Genomic DNA, 16,963 nt, shown 5'->3' with positions numbered 1-16,963 from the left:
ACTGAAATACTTTCCATAAAGGTTCAAAGAAGCAGAATCTTGGAATATTTTTTAATGCAGAGGTAGAAAGATTCTTAATCAAGAACCTCCTGAAAGGTTATAGCCAGTAAGCAGGGAGGCAGAGGGTAGGTTGCAATCAGATGAGGTGTGTGTGTGTATTCAGAGCACATGAAGATGTGTGATTTGTTTAAAACAAAACTCAAGTTCCCCGGTGAAGTGATGTTCACATACAAATGGTCTTGTCTCTTAAAGGCTTTACATACAAATGTTCACATACAAATGGTCTTGTCTCTTAAAGGCTTTATTGCAGATCCTGCAGATGTGGCGCCGTTCATGACTATGCGTCAGGTAGTGTTTGCTCAGGGCACTCGCGCTGCTGAATGACTTTCCACACTGGCTGCATTCCTTGACAACAAAGTGTAAAAAGAAGTTAATACTGTAGTACTTGAACATAACCTGAATTATAACTTTTCATTCAAACACCCTGCTTCCTATCTAACAGTATCGCCTTGTTCCATATCCTGATAATATTTCTTTCAATATGTGCGAGTTCTCTCAATTCATTGGACAACAAACATTTTGCTTCCTGAACACTTTTGGGTGTATTTTATGGATTTTGGGCTACTGATCGTGAAAATCACCTTAAAAATTTCTAATCTCGTACTGTTTTTTTGATATAACCTATTTTTTGTGATTTCTTGTCATATTTTAAGTCTACTCGTATATTGCCCACAAAGCAAGCTGTTTTGCCTGGGCATGCACTCAGTGCAGGTGCTATGCCAAAATGTTGCCTTAGTCCAGGACATGGATGGAAGGTGTTTAACATAGAACACTACAGCCCCGGACAGGGCCTTCGCCCTTTGTTGTTGACGAGAATTTTCTTGGCAACTACAGAGCACCAAACTATATCCAGCTGATTGACGACATGCTTCAAGCAGACAAAACCCATGAAATCCAAATTCATTTTCTGCATTTGGGCTTCTTCCCTGCTGATCTTGGAGCAGTCAGTGACATACATGGTGAAAGGTTTCACCAGGACATTGCGACCATAGTGGTATTAGGGCAAATTGGAATCCATCAACACTGACCGACTATTGATGTACACTGACACGAGAGGCATCAGATGCCGAGTACAAATGAAAATCAGGCAAAGAATTTTTAGGTCAGTTGAACTAATGCAATGTGTCAGCATCATTATGTGATTAAACAGGATAAATTCAATAAAAATTAATGTTTCTCCACATTCCTACATGATACAGAAAATCTGTATCTAATCTAATATGGCGGCACGGTTGGAGTAGCGGTTAGTGTAACACCTTTACAGCATCAGCGATCAGGGCCAGGATTCAAATCCCGCGCTGTCTGTAAGAAGTTGGTACGTTCTCCCCGGGTCTGCATGGGTTTTCCCTGGGGGGGGGGTCCGGTTTCCTCCCACTGTTTGAAACATATAGGGAGTGTAGGTTAATTGGGTACAAATTTGGCAGCACAGGGTCATGAGCCAAAATGGACTCTTACTGAGCCGTATGTCTAAATAAAAATAAATTAAAATAAACCAGAAAATATCTGTGTTCAGCTTGAAGTTGTCTCTCAATTTTTTTTCAGGAAGCAAACCTTTTGAAAAAAATGTATCATCCAGTGTTATCTATTGTTAACAAGAGATGTAATAAGATGTATCGAATTCTATTTTCTCCACAACCAAGTCTATGCTCTGCGTATATTATAAAAGTATATGAAAGAAAGGATAAGGCTCCGATATCTTGTTTTGGATTCTAAAAATGGAGAATGTTTCTTAATTTCTTGAATACCTCATGCAGCATTTATTGTGCTTTGGCTTTTAAAGACAACTCTCTAAGGATTCATCTTCATTATATCTTCCAATGTAATTCAAAATTAGTGTTCAAACATTTTTTACTGTGCAACGCCTTATTTTAAACCCCTCATTTATTCTATTTTCACAAAACAAATCTCAAAACCAAACTAAACCAGAGGAGCTTTTAATAGATTTGCTAAAAAAAAAACCAGGAGGTCAAGCATACGCTAGTTACAGACTGTGTTACACAGCATTTGTCTGAATTCTCAAAGCAAGTATACTGGGATAACAACATGGGGGCGGCACAGTTGGTATAGCAGTTAGCACAATGCCTTTACAGCACGAGCGATCAAGACCAGGTTTTGAATCCCACGCTGTCTGTAAGGAATTTGTACGTTCTCCCCATGTCTGCGTGAGTTTCCCGAGGGCTCCGGTTTCCTCCCACCGTTCAAAACATATCAGGGGTGTAGGTTAATTGGGTGTAAATTGAGCTCATGGACTCATGGGCCGAGATGGCCTGTAACCCCTCTATGGTGAAAGAGGGCTCTTGTCTGAAATGTCGACCATTCTTTTTCTCCCACTGATGCTGCTTGAGTTCCTCCAGCAGATTGTGTTCAGCTTCAGATCCCAACATCTACAGCCTTCTGTGTCCCTTATGATACCAACCTGGACCGCCTGCTGTGGAGAATGCCTTGTGGAGAGACGCCTTCTCTTCTGCACACCTCCATGTTTCCTTTCACTTTTAGTCATGCTTTTCTCAGGCATGTCTTTCTGAGTGAGGGGGCCAATACCTATAAAATATTGGTAAGAAAAGTAGCAAATTTTCATTTTTATTTCCGTTGTGCATTCATCAACTTTTAGTTGAACAGAACTTTTAAGATTATAAACCAGCACAAACGTTGGGCCAAATGACACATGCTCTGTATAGTTTTATTTCTTGTGTCCAAAATCCTTTCATCAATCATGGGAAGGCTTAATTGCAAACAAGACATCACAAGGCTGAACTTGGTTTTCCCTTTGCTTCACTTGGAGGCAGATGGTGTGCCTTAATTAATCAGTATGAGGACATCCAGACCTGATGTACAGCCCACAGCACATAAGAAAACAAAGTTTAACCTTGCTGAATCATAGGATTGATAGCTGCCTGTTCAATCTTCAAATACACGACGAGCTAGTGGAGATACTGTTCACAGTTCCAGAAACGCGAGTTCAATCCTGCTGGTATCTGTATGAAGTTTGCATGTTTTCCCTAGGGTGTTCCAACTTCCTCCCGTGTCCCAGAGTCATGTGTATTAACTGGCTGTGGTAAATTGCTCCTGGTATGAAGATGAGTGGGTGAATTTGATGAGGAATTGGTGGAAATGTGGAGAGAATCATTTACAGGGAAATTTGGTGGGATGCTGTGATTGTTCTGTGGGCTGACCAACTTAATGAGTAGAAAAGTTATGAAGAAATATGTAAAAAGTGGCAATTCTGTAATCTCTAACTATTTTAAGTAGGATACTTAAGTGTGGATGAACAAGGGGATTTTGAGGTTCAAATCCATAGATCTCTCAAGGTTGTCACACAGTTTGATAGGATAGTTAAGAAGGCATATGGTATGCTGGCCTACGTTACCTTCAGAAGCCATGAGGTAATGTTGCAGCTCTATAAAACTTTGGTTAGACCATACTTGGAATATAGTGTTCGGTCTGGTCGCCTCATTACAGGAAGAATGTGGAAGCCATTGGAAAGGATGCAGAGGAGATTCACCAGGATGTTGCCTGGATTAGGAAATATGTCTAATGAGATAAGGTTAGCAGAGCTGGGCTTTTCCCTTTGGAGCAAAGAAGGACGAGAGGTGACTTAATATAGGAATACAAGATTACGAGAGGCACAAATAAGATGGACAGCCAGGGCAAGATTAGCAAACACTAGAAGGCATCTGTACAAAGTGAAGGGAGGAAAGTTTAGGGGAGACATCAGGGGTTTGATTTTTTTTTACACAGAAAGTGGGAATGTGTTGCCAGGGGTGGTGGTGGAGGCTGGAACAATAGGCGATTTTAAGAGACTCTTTGCACAGGCACATAGATGAAATAAAAAATAGAGGGTTATGAGGTAGGGACGTTTCTTTTTTTTTTGGTTGGCACATCATAAGCCAAATAGCCTGTACTGTGCTGTAATGTTCTATGTTTGCATTGGAAGGTTTTCCAAGTAGACATCTGCAGGAACACCAGAAAAGTAAGAGAGGTGTTAAATACTCTCATCTCTAACTATTAGAACTACCCCATCCAGGAAAGGTGCATCATATTGTGAATATTATTTCCTCTGCTTAACGCTCCAGGAACTGGCAAATTGTGGGCATTAGAAAAAGAAAGAAAACAGACTCCAAGTGTTCAATAACGATTTCATTTTTCAAGTCTGGTAGATGAGAACAGATGGTCCTTCTCGCTGAAACTTCAGCATGCTTTGGTACCATGCTAATCTTGCACTGCATTGTATTTAAAAGGAAAGTCTGTTGCCTAGAAATTGATGTTCACCCACCTGATGTGCTAAACAAATGGCACATTCAGTTCCAATGCCATCCCTCAAAAAAATTCATAAAATTATCCAAGTCTTGTTTGTGTTTTTGTCTACTGATTAACCTTCCAGAATAAGATCCATGCAGGTCTCAACAGGAATTATTAATGGAACTCACATTAGTCACTGTGCTGACTGATGGGAAGAGCGTGGGACCGCCAGGGTCCTCTTCATGGCAGCCATTGTTCAGCTGTGGAAGGGACTGTGTGGAGAAGCAGCCGTATCTAGCTGGGCAAACCCCCTCCCCCCCCTCCCCACCTCAAATGAATTCCAAGCCACAAACAGCCCAATGCCACTGCAAAGGTACAGGCTCATCAGACTGCCAGACACCACAGCATCTTGCTTTATATTGAAATACTGTGCTCAATGAAACAACATACACTGAAGGTCGTGCATACAAATTGAACATTGAAAAAATGAACCTCGGAGGTTGTGAGTGAAACTTCAATGTCATCTCATTCGCTTCTCTCTGCTGAATTGTTGTGGGGTTTGCTCCTTGTTTTTTTCTTTGTTTAATAAACAGAAGTCAATAGGTTACGTCCCATTCAGCCAGTTCAACAGCCCCTGAAAGGAGTGGTGTACATGGATAGGCTTCATTCACTGTCCAATTCCCGAGTAACATCAGTCAGAAATTGGGCAACTAAATGCTGTGTTCACTTTCCTGAGGCCAATACACGACGAGAAAAGAATCTAATCCACGAAAAATCACTTTGATGTTCAATTTGTGTGCAAAAAAAAAGTTCAATTTCAAGGCGCAGGAATCCTTTCCGTGTTACATACTCTACAATCTGATGCCACGATCGTAGCCTTGAAAGATTTTATTTTAAAAGAATTATTATTCACACCAAAATGAATTATTCAAATTTTCCCTGATTTGGAGAAACACAAAAGCTGCAGATGCTGGAACCTTGAGTAAACAAAGAACTTGCAGGAGGATCTCTGCTGGTCAAACAGATCAGGAAGTAGATAATGGTCAGTCAATGTTTTGGAGGTGAACCGTTGATCTTGATAAAGGGCTCAGACCTGAAATGATGACTTGTAGCTTATGCGCTACAATGAGTGTGGAAGGAAGACACACACATGAGAAGTCAAAGTCAAAGACTGATTTATTATACTGGCAGCTCTGCTTTATATGGGCCCCTGGCACTGACGTCAAGGTCCTGCATAATCGCAGTGCCGACCTCGGGTTGACCGTCATTCCCACCAGAGTTCCCTGTCTTCTCGCCGTGCAGAGGCCACCTGGGACGAGGGCTGGTGTCACCCCCAGGACTGCACAGTTGCCATGTTCAACGGCCATTTTGCAGGCCAGTTTGCGTCTCCATGTGTGGGCTGCTACAGACTGACGATTTCTATTCATGGGTGCTCTTTGACCTGCCGAGTTTCTCAATCAATTATTTCCCTGATTTTGGGCAGCCCGAGCCTGTTGTAATCCAAAATTCCAGTTCTCATTAATCAGGATAGCCTACTGTGGAAGATTCATCACAGCAGAAGACTCAATAAACATCTTCTCTTGCTTATAATGTGGTTACGATGACCACAGGCCATCATCTTCCCACAGGTCCACGATAACAGCAGCAAGGGTGGACTTCAGATGGGACCGGGTCAGTGTTAGACGGTCTCAAGTATAACGCCTACCAAAATGGAACCTGGTGACAATCAATTTATAAGCTTTCATATATGGAATGATACATGGATAAAGTTCCACTGGGTAGCTATCTCTTGTGCAATGAACCCCGTTCTGGAAAGGGAGACAAAGTGTGTTCTCTCAAAGCATTAACATGATAACTTGTATTTAATCACATCACATTTAGTTGTACAGTATCTGGAATTCAACCGGAATCCCAAACAACCAATCAAGGAAATAAATAAATATATAGAAGTTTAAAATTGAAGAAGTAAATGCTCTCTGAAGCAACAAACAGCCCCTTGGTGACGATGGAAGCAAACATTCAGCCAGCGGAGCGCCCCGATCATGCCCTGCCCGTAGCAGCTGTTTAAATAAGATTCAATAAAGTTGTGTTTGAAATAAATGGCACCACCCAGGATGAACAGCTGGGCAATGACGCCCACCGCTGGGACGACTCTTCCAAAGTGTCGCCCTGACCCTGCCTAGTAAGAATCTTTATTCATATTAGGTATATTAAGTAAGGCTTTATCTATAAACTTGGGGAAGAGTGGGTTAATTATGAAGGCAACACAGTTAGCCCAGTAGCTAGTGCAATGCTGTTAGGGCATCAACGACTGGGGTTCAAATTTTAATTTTGTAAATTACAGGAATTACCTGATTAAAGAGAACTTTACATCATTACATTAATTTTTCTCAAATTATGTTATATTTAGCACTGTCTTTTGTCTTTTTAACCGTGTACTTCTAATGCACGTGTATTAGTTTGTCATTGTAACAGTGTGACTCAGTCAATTGGAAAATTTGTATATGCGGCATCCGCGACCTCCATAGGTGCCGGATAATGGAGATTCTATTGTATTTATAAAAGGCAGGGCACATTACCACAGCACAATTCCAGACAGCAACCAGCAGCAGTACTACAAACCATGCCACAAATTATCTGTTGGCTGTTAATTTAACAAAATACAAATACTTTTTTCCACCGAAACTTTCAGGAAGCTCCTGGTTGACCTATCTGTGCTTAGAAAGCGCTGAATAAAACGCTTTGACTAAGAGAGGTTAAGGTAAATCATACATGTCGTGGATACTAAGAATGAATTAACTCCTATTACCTGGTTTTGTAATGATCAAATCAGAAGAAATAATATACACAAAACAGAATGAGAAACCGTTTTATGGTGCCTAGAGAGATATTAATTATTATTGTCAGTGGCTAACGCTGTCTAACTTAACGTAAGATTTACACTGATCCCCTCCTTCTGAATCTAAGGCCTAATAGTTCAAACAGTTCATTAGAGCATTTCATAACATTCGATTTAATGAGATTTCTTGAAGTTTTGCATTAGTAATTTTGGTTCGAATTTTCCCAGAACAAAAGCAAATTTATCTCTGTAGCAAAATAGTTAAATAGTATTGCTGAACTTAAGAAAAAAAATATGCATGCACATTCAAGTACCTAGCAACATGGGTGGAGAATCTGTATCCGTGGAGTCACTGGGAATCTTTGGGGGGTCACATCCCTTATCTACAGTATACAGGGAGAGATCTAAATTGTCAGCAAATGGATCGCCAGGAATTTCTGCAGCCTCCAGGTTAGAATCAAGTCCTATATTTGTCATTCCTGCATAAATAATATCATCAGGATCTGGGATGAATTCTTGTCTCTGGATATTACTTGCAATGGGCAACTCACTGTCTGATAGCAAAGGCAGATGAATGTCGGTTTGGAGAGGACTTTGGTCGGTGAAGCTGTAGCAGTCCATAGCTTCTATTTTGGCGGCAAGGTCTCTCTGCAGAATTAATCCACAAGGAACTAATTTTCACAGTACGATTCCGATCAAAAGGCTCCTCTTTACTCTTGGTGGATTGCTGCAGTATTAAAATACAGGAGAATTTTGATTAATTTCCATAAATTTCTTTGGTCTTCAACAGATCATTTTATAATTTTCACCTGTAATCTTCATTCCTTTAAATATATTTAATTTTTTTTCCACCCAAGTTTCTCTAGGCAGCAATTCTTTTGCCAGGAACCATAAGGTCCACCTTAAATATACTTTTAAAAAAAAATACAGCATGGTAACAGGCCCTTCCTGCCCATGAACTTGCGCAACCCAAACACACCCATGAGACCAATTCACTTTCTAAACCAGTACACCTTTAGAGAGGATTAGAGAGGATAGGAAGAACTGTGGCTACAAGATTACATTATAGGAAAAGACTTAAAATCCAAGCTGCTCGGGGATTGAGTCGGTCCAGTTTTTTGGGATTTTCCGGATTCTCGGGCAGTACTTTTAAAATTCAAATTTTGGGAGGAATAAAGAAGAGATGAACAGGCCAATTTTGATAGTTTATTCATTAGCAAATGCAGCAAGCCTTTCACGACAGAAAAAAGGGCATCCTGCTTGAAATTATATTTAAAAATTAACATTGTAAAAGAAATAAACCAGTCTATGAATGAATTTCTTTCTGATAAGATAACCTGTGGTCACTTGTTGCGACTGTGCGTCCGTGGTGTTTACTCACGCACAGAAAAGCCCTCGAACTGGAAAGCGGACTTTCACTGTGTGCGCGCGCACATGTCGCAGTCGACGCTTCAAGATTGGTGTTAGGGGAAGGATCAGGATAGGAGCTTGAGAACTTGCTTGATATTGAAATTTGAGTTTCAAGAATGGAAAAAGAGGTACGAAAAGGAGTCCAGAGCAGATGACTGAGCTGACTGGAGGCTTTGTAATACCCCCTTTTGTATCAACCGTTAAATCCAGAGCCAGGACAATCGATATGATCAATATGTCAAATATTTTTATTGATCCAATCAAGCCCAAAATTAGAGCCGTGGACTAATCTCTTCCATGAATTTTCTTACTGCCCCTTTCACACTCTTTGCTTATCCCATTTCTATCGTGCTCAAGTTACAGATTGCTCACTTGCAGGTGGCCTTGGTGGGCGATCTCAAGGAGCTGTGTCCCACACACACACACACACACACACACACACACACACACACACACTTGTACTGTATCTATGTGATCTGCCTTCAGCATGAATGAATAGCTAACTTCTTTCAGTAGATTTCAATGTTCTTTCAAATCAGTATAAATGGTTACCCGATCCCACCTATACAACTATTCTCTCAAGAGCCCAAGCGACATATAATGACTTCCAGCAGGAATGAGTGACCACCTCACCTTTAAAAATAAGGAAGGAATCAGCACCCGTAGTTGGCACAATTAGTTTGTACTAATATCATGACTGGTCTCAATTAAACATACAAATCATCCGACCAACTGCAGGAAAGTCCTTTTGCAAACAGCTCTCATAGAACACAACAGCACAGTACAGGCCCTTTAGCCCTTGATGTTGCGCTGACCTACATATCAGCAATAAAAAGAATTTGAATGGAGGATGATAACTTTACTGCGGATCATTTTGAGATAAATGATACATTCATGAAATATTCTAAATGATTTTATACTTCTGAATTCACGAGTGATGGTAATCCGGTGGAAAATTTCCTGGATTATTCCTAAACTCTCTTTGGATTAACAATGAAAACTAGACGAGCCTATATCGTATGAGGAAATAGTCACTATTTCTTCATTACATTCTGGAAGAGCTCCGGGACCCAATGGGTTTCCTGTGGAGTTTTTCAAATCTTTTTCTCATCTTCTTTCACCTCAGTTAAGTTCGGTGTCATCGGACTCATTTAGGAAGGGTAAACCTCCGGCAACATTTAATGAAGTGTGTATATCTCTTATTGCAGAGAAAGGTAAAGACTCAACAGAGTATTCCTCTTACAGGCCAATTTCTTTATTAAATGTTGATATAAAAATTCTGGCTAAAATCTTGGCCTGTAGATTGGAGGATATTTTTACCATTTATGAAGACCAAACAGGTTTTATTAAAAACCGTTATTCCCATTTTAATGTATGCCGCTTAATAGATATTTTGTATCTACCTTTGAGTCCAGTTCCTGAATGTGTTCTTTCCCTTGATAAAGAGAAAGCATTTGATTTGAGTTGAATGGAACTATTTATTCATGACTTCAGAAAAATTCAATTTTGGATTAGGTTTTATTTCATGGATTAAATTACTGTATTCATCCCCAATGGCTTCAATTCTTACTAATTTTCAACGGGGAACCTATCAAGGGTTATGCTCAAAGGCTTAGAGACATCATGTCCTGTTGAAATTTAGAAAAGATAGGAATTATTCAATTAATAATTCAAAAATAAAGTTTCAAATATTGCGGGGACCATTCTTGAATTACTTTCATTAGCTATTATTTTTATTGTTTTCCGTTTTATTCTATGCGAAGTACATACTTTCTTTAGTCATATACCTTGGGTTAGGGAATAGGGTTAGAATCACGCTGTATGTAGAAAAAAAATTATTTCTTTTAGTTATAATTTTGGATTATAGTTATATGTTGAGTTATTAAGTTTTTAATTTGTAATTAATATATATTTCATAAATGTTTTGTATATGCATGCTTGATGAGTTATCAAATTTATCATTTGTTATTAACACTGTATTTGGTATATACATAATTATATTTGAAATTAATAAAAATATTTGAAAAGAAAAAAGTGAAGTAAAACATGAAAGACTGTAGATACCGTATTTTTTGGCTGCCAAAGTAGCGAGGGAGGCAACGTGGCTGTAGAAGCATGTGGTTTTGACAAGGTTAGCAAATGCCAAACCTGCAACCCTCCTGGGAAGATGGCTCAGTTTCACCCGTCAGTCAATTTACCAGCTCAGTTGATAGGATCTTGACGACACTGAATGTCAACTTGGTAAAGACACCAAATGCAAACAACTGCTCAAAATTTTGAGGACTTCCTTATTTATAAATCACTTATAATGATTTCTTACACGATGTAACTGAAAGAAGAAAATTCCACTTGCTAATCTATTGAAATGAATTAAAAAGGTGACATTTGATCATTTTAAAACATCATTTAATCTTATTTAACAAGAAGGAATAAATGGGTAGAATTTTTTTCAAATGTAGAAAGGCTGTTTTATTCTGGGTACATCAAAATGTAAAATACAATAAAATTTACTATTTATTTCATAACTTTGTTATATCTAAATCGACCTGTTAATCAGCTGACATCAAACTTCAATATGCAATGGTCCATTTGGAAAGTACAAGACTTCCACAGGGGTATTCCTGATAATACCATTAAGCCATTTCAGATGAACTAGGGAGTTTTGCACTGAAATTAATGTATGCTCGTTGATCAAGTGATAGGAGAGAAATTAGATGTTTATATTTAATTTATTTTTATAATATTTGGTAATTATTAACATACATCATTCAGATAAATGTCAACCAAGGGTCAGGCCATAAAGTAGCTTGTTTTACCAATCCTAATCTGCAAGTGTCATATCCTCAAGCTTCAAGTGCATCCATAATACTGTACTGCCTTTTCCTTCTAATGGCATACACTTGTTATTGCAGCCACACTATTCAGAAAGATGCTCGTTTTTAACAAATTCTGATATACATTAACAATACATGAAATTGCATCTTCCATCGCCATAAATTTATCAAAAGGTGAAGCATTCACAAATTGCTAACAATATTCATGTAATCTGTTTTTCCTTCTTGCCAATTAACAGTACAAAAGATCCTGAGATCCAATACACATTAACGACTTTATCAATCAGAAAACCAAATAGTCAGATCTAGAGGTACTTTTTGCCACTTGCATGGGACAGTCGAGCCCAGCATGTCTGTGTCAACCTTGATGTCAACCTAACTAATCTCATTTGCCTACACCTGGTCCATATCTTGAATGTTTTTATTGTAATTGCTTCCACCACTTCCTCTAACTCCACTTTTCAGACACCGATCACCTTCTGTGTAAAAAAAAACCACGACTTGCGTATCTCATTTAAACTCTCCCACTCCGCCCCCCCACCTTCACCTTCAACCAGTGCTTCTCAACCATTTTTCCACTGTCATACCCCCTTAAGCAATCGCTTACTAACCTCAGAGCACCTAGGGCATAGGGGATTACTTAAGGTGTTACGAGTGGGGGGGGGGGGAAGGTTGAGAACCACTGCTTTAAACCTATGCTAAATAGAAGTGGTTTTCAAACTTTTTCTTTTCACTCACATATTAAGTATTCCCTAGGCCATAGGTGCTCTGTGATTAGAAAGGGATTGCTTAAGGTGGAAGTGGGTGGAAAGAAAAAGTTTGAAAACCACTGTTTTATTCGTACCTCATTGACTCGTTATGTGCAGGGTTTCATAACTCCAAATGAAATGGGCCAGTGACAATTTTTCTCAAGCAAAATATTTCAGGAACAATTGGGTCTAGAGCAGTGGTTCTCAACCTTCCCTTCCCACTCACCTCCCACCTTAAGCAATCCCTTACCAATCACAGAGCGCCGAAGGCACAGGGATTACTTAAAGTGGGATGTGAGTGGAAAGAAAAAAGTTGAGAACCGCTGGCTTAATGTCAGGTATAGTTTAAAGATTAAGTGAGTAATTTTGCTAATTTTATTAATTTGCAATGTTACTTCTTTAAACAAGGATCTACAAATTCCATAATGGGCAGTTTTAAGATGAATTGAACAAATATCACTTTCCCCCCTCACATCTGGTGCATCACCTGAAGCTGATAAGACATAGTACCAGACTAATGAAAGACTTGTTGAACATGCTGCCTCAAAAGGTTTGCTCAAAGCTTCAGGGTTTAGGTGCACAAAATACAAAATATATTCGCCAAGAAGCTACAGATGTTTAGCGCCTGTACAGCTCTGGTCTTGAGGGTCTGCACCCACCCACTCTGGGGAATGGGGATGTGAACCCAGCCTCTCTGGGGAACAGGGGTCTGCGCCCACCCTATCATTGGGGAACGGGGGTCCACACCTTCGTTGTCCCAAGAGATAAGGGACTGCACCCACCCTCGCTGGAAAATAGGGGGGAGGGTTTCCCCAACCCTGTCTAGGGAATGGAGGTCTGCATGCACCCTGTCATCAGGGAACTGGGGTCTGCGCCTACCATCCGGGCAGGGAATGGGGGTCTGTGCCCACCCTGTCCCCCGGGATGAGGATCTCCACCCATCCCGTCCCTGGGGAACAGGGTTCTGCACCCACCCACTCCTGGGAATGGGGATCTGCACCCACCCTGACTGGGGAATGGGAGGGGGTCTGTACCAACCAAGTCCCAGGAATGGGGGGGTGCCCTGTTCCCACCCTGTCATGGGGTCTGCCCCGCCCTATCAAGGGGAGGATGGGGCTCTCCCCTCACCCTGTCATCAGGGAACAGGGGGTCCACAAACACCCTGTCTCTGGGGAACGGGGAGGTCTATATACACCCTCTCCGGGGAATGGGGGATCTTCCCCTACCCTGTCTGGGGATTGGGGGTCTCCATACACCCTGTCATCGGGGAATGGGGTCCGTGCCCACCCTGCCATCAGGGAACGGGGGTCTGCACCTACTTTGTCCGGGCAGGGAATAGGGGTCTGTGCCCACCCACTCCTGGGAATGGGGATCTGCACCCATCCTGTCCCTGGGGAACAGGGGTCTGCACCCACCCACTCCAGGGAATGGGGATTTGCACCCAGACTCTCCGGGGAACAGGGTTCTGCACCCACCCTATCCGGGGAATGGGAGGGGGGGTGTGCTCCCACCCTGTCATGGGGTCTGCCCCCACCCTATCATGGGCGCATAGGGCTCTTCCCTCAACCTGTCTTCAGGGAATGGGGGGGGGTTCACACTCTGTCCCTAGGGATGGAGGTCTCCACCAACGTCCCCAGAGACGGAGGTCCCTGGGGAATGGGATCTTCCCCCACCTTATCATGGGGGAATGAGGCTCTGCCCTTACTGTCTTCAGGGAACGGGGGTCCACACCCACTGTGTCCCCAGGGACGGGGATCTGCACCCACCATGTCTCTAGGGATGGGGGGTCCACACCCATCCTGTCTCTAGGAATGTGGGTCTGCACCCACCTTGTCCCCAGGGACAGGGGTCCGCACCCACCGTGTCCCCAGAGACGGGGGTCTGCACCCACCCTGTCTCTAGGGACGGGAGTCCGCACCCACCCTGTCCCCAGGGACGGGGGTCCGCACCCACCCTGTCCCCAGGGACGGGGGTCCGCACCCACCCTGTCCCCAGGGACGGGGGTCCGCTCCCACCCTGTCCCCAGGGACGGGGGTCCGCACCCACCCTGTCCCCGGGGTCGGGGGTCCGCACCCACCCTGTCCCCGGGGTCGGGGGTCCGCACCCACCCTGTCCCCGGGGTCGGGGGTCCGCACCCACCCTGTCCCCGGGGTCGGGGGTCCGCACCCACCCTGTCCCCGGGGTCGGGGGTCCGCACCCACCGTGTCCCCGGGGTCGGGGGTCCGCACCCACCCTGTCCCCGGGGTCGGGGGTCCGCACCCACCCTGTCCCCGGGGTCGGGGGTCCGCACCCACCCTGTCCCCGGGGTCGGGGGTCCGCACCCACCGTGTCCCCGGGGTCGGGGGTCCGCACCCACCCTGTCCCCGGGGTCGGGGGTCCGCACCCACCGTGTCCCCGGGGTCGGGGGTCCGCACCCACCCTGTCCCCGGGGTCGGGGGTCCGCACCCACCCTGTCCCCGGGGTCGGGGGTCCGCACCCACCCTGTCCCCGGGGTCGGGGGTCCGCACCCACCCTGTCCCCAGGTACGGTGGTCCGCACCCACCCTGTCCCCGGGGTCGGGGGTCCGCACCCACCCTGTCCCCGGGGTCGGGGGTCCGCACCCACCCTGTCCCCGGGGTCGGGGGTCCGCACCCACCCTGTCCCCGGGGACGGGGGTCCGCACCCACCGTGTCCCCGGGGACGGGGGTCCGCACCCACCGTGTCCCCGGGGTCGGGGGTCCGCACCCACCGTGTCCCCAGGGACGGGGGTCCGCACCCACCGTGTCCCCGGGGTCGGGGGTCCGCACCCACCGTGTCCCCGGGGTCGGGGGTCCGCACCCACCCTGTCCCCGGGGTCGGGGGTCCGCACCCACCCATCCACCCGGAGATCGCGGCCTGAACACCCACCGCTGCCCGAGGCCCGAGCCTCGCCCCTTCGACGCCCCCCGCCCGGCGCTGCTGCCCCACCTCGATCGGTTGACGGCGATGCCCCGCTCTGCCGACGGAAGCGACGGTGCTCGTTGAAACCCCCCCGCCGCCCCCCCCCCCCGCCCCGCGCGCCGGGACCCAGCGAGGGGAAGAGGGGTGGGGTGTGGTGGGGGGGACCTGCACCATCGCGCAGAGTACCCCAGGGCACCCCGTTGTCGTGAACCACCGGCCAGCCTGTCGCGATAACAGAGCGGGATATCGACCTACCGCCGATGCTGGAATGGCTAACGATATTATCATGGAGAAGCCGATTCAGGCCCCCCCCCCCCCCCGGGTTCCCCGAATGGTGCGGTCCAGAGCGGCGCCCGAGCCCGAGAGGCGCGCGGGGCCACGTGACGCGCGGGGCGCGCGGGGCCACGTGGCCGCGCCGATCGACGCCATGTGCAGGCCCGACCTCGCCTTTGGCTTCCGGCCACGTGCCAAACTTACCCTAGCGTCAGGCAGGGGGGTGGGGGGTGTTGCCACCTGAGGGGCGGGGGGGAGGGGGGGTAGGGGGAGGGGGTGCTCAGCCTCCACTATCCCGGGCATAGCTGTTTCTTCCACGCTCGGTCCTCCTTCCTCGCCCTAGCACTTGCTCTCCATCATGCAATGCCAAATGCAACATGGCGGCCACTGAGACCGGCTCCCATGAGGCCTCCTGGTCGCCGTTTATTCCGCCGCCTTGGCCACTTTTGCGTAGATACCCCCCCCCCCCCCCACTGCCGAATGGATACGAAAGGATAGATAGATAAGTATTCGCAGGTCCAGTTAATGCAAGGAAAAGCAACGGGGAGGTTAGTCAGGAAGGTGAGGTCGTCAACTGGATCTGACATTGACCGGACGGGAGAAGCCAGAGAGTAGTGGCGGATGATTGCTTCTCAGGCGGTGACGTGTGGTGTGGCTCACGGGTCAGCGTTGGGACCGTTGCTGTTTGCCGTCGGTGATCTGGATGACAAATTGGATCAGCGGGCTTGAAGTTGGCACTGAGATTGGAGGTGCTGTGGACAGCGTGGAAGGCTCTCCAAGCTTGTAGAGGGATCTGGACCAGCTGTCAAAATGGGCTGAAAAATGTCAGATGGGATTTAATGCAGACCAGGGTCAGCGTCAGAATAAGTCTTATCGGTGAGGGGGGTGGGGGGAGCTTTAGGGTCACCGCATTGGGGCACAATCTGCCGTTCAAAAACTCACCCAGCACGGGGAGGGGTGGTGGTGGTGGTGCCTTCCTGCCATGAATCTCCTCCATGCTCCGCCGTCACACTTCTCCCTACCTCTGACAAAACAGACAAACACATGGAGACTAGTGACACTAGTGCGGCGGGTGGGGGGGAGAACAATAATGAAATTGGGAGGGCAATGCCCGTGAATGCTCCCCCTTGATGACAGCTCTGAATTCAGACAAGAATGAGGTGTTGCAATTTGGAAGGACAAGCCAAGAAAGGACATACATGGTAAATGGTAGGGCACTGAGGAGTGTGGTAGAACAGAGGAATCTGGGACTACAGATAGACAATTCCCTAAAAGTGGAGTCACAGGTAGATAGGGTTGTAAAAAGAGCTTTTGGCCCCTTGGCCTTCATAAATCAAAGTAGTGAGTGTAGGAGTTGGGGTGCTAAGGTTTAGTTGTTTAAGACATTGGTGAAACCAAATTTGGAGTATTGAGTTGTAGTCACCTTACTACAGGAAAGATTCTAATAAGACTGAAAGAGGGAAGGGAAGATTTACGAGGATGTTGCCTGGACTTCAGGAACTGAAATAAAGGGAAAGGTTAAACAGGTTAGGACTTTATTCCCTGGAGCACAGAAGAATGATTTGATGGACATATTTCAAATTATGAAGGGTGTAAACAGAGTAAATAGGCTTTTTCCACTGAGGGCAGGTGAGATACAA

At 45.4% G+C, this 16,963-nt stretch overlaps 1 protein-coding gene across 11 annotated transcripts in view; it reads right to left on the bottom strand.

Annotated features, from left to right (window-relative positions):
* Positions 1-16,341, bottom strand: part of LOC138748123 (zinc finger protein 541-like) — a 63,012-nt gene extending 46,671 nt beyond the window's left edge. For 4 of the 11 annotated variants that reach the window (XM_069907816.1, XM_069907820.1, XM_069907825.1 and 1 more), the window contains exons 1-4: positions 15,078-15,231; positions 7,453-7,865; positions 2,477-2,601; positions 278-405 (exon numbers count right to left, since the gene is read on the bottom strand). In XM_069907816.1, the coding sequence (XP_069763917.1) occupies positions 278-405; positions 2,477-2,601; positions 7,453-7,759 (560 nt within the window). In that variant the 5' untranslated portion in view covers positions 7,760-7,865; positions 15,078-15,231. Of the gene's footprint in view, positions 1-277; positions 406-2,476; positions 2,602-7,452; positions 7,866-15,017; positions 15,232-15,305; positions 15,381-16,265 lie in introns of those variants that run through there. The other 7 variants (XM_069907819.1, XM_069907818.1, XM_069907822.1 and 4 more) reach the window with 7 other exon arrangements.
* Between the last annotated feature and the right edge of the window lie 622 nt (positions 16,342-16,963).

The sequence above is a fragment of the Narcine bancroftii genome, chromosome 13 (genome assembly GCF_036971445.1).
Source record: "Narcine bancroftii isolate sNarBan1 chromosome 13, sNarBan1.hap1, whole genome shotgun sequence".
Taxonomy (NCBI): domain Eukaryota; kingdom Metazoa; phylum Chordata; class Chondrichthyes; order Torpediniformes; family Narcinidae; genus Narcine; species Narcine bancroftii.
This window is presented reverse-complemented; position numbering and strand designations above follow the sequence as displayed.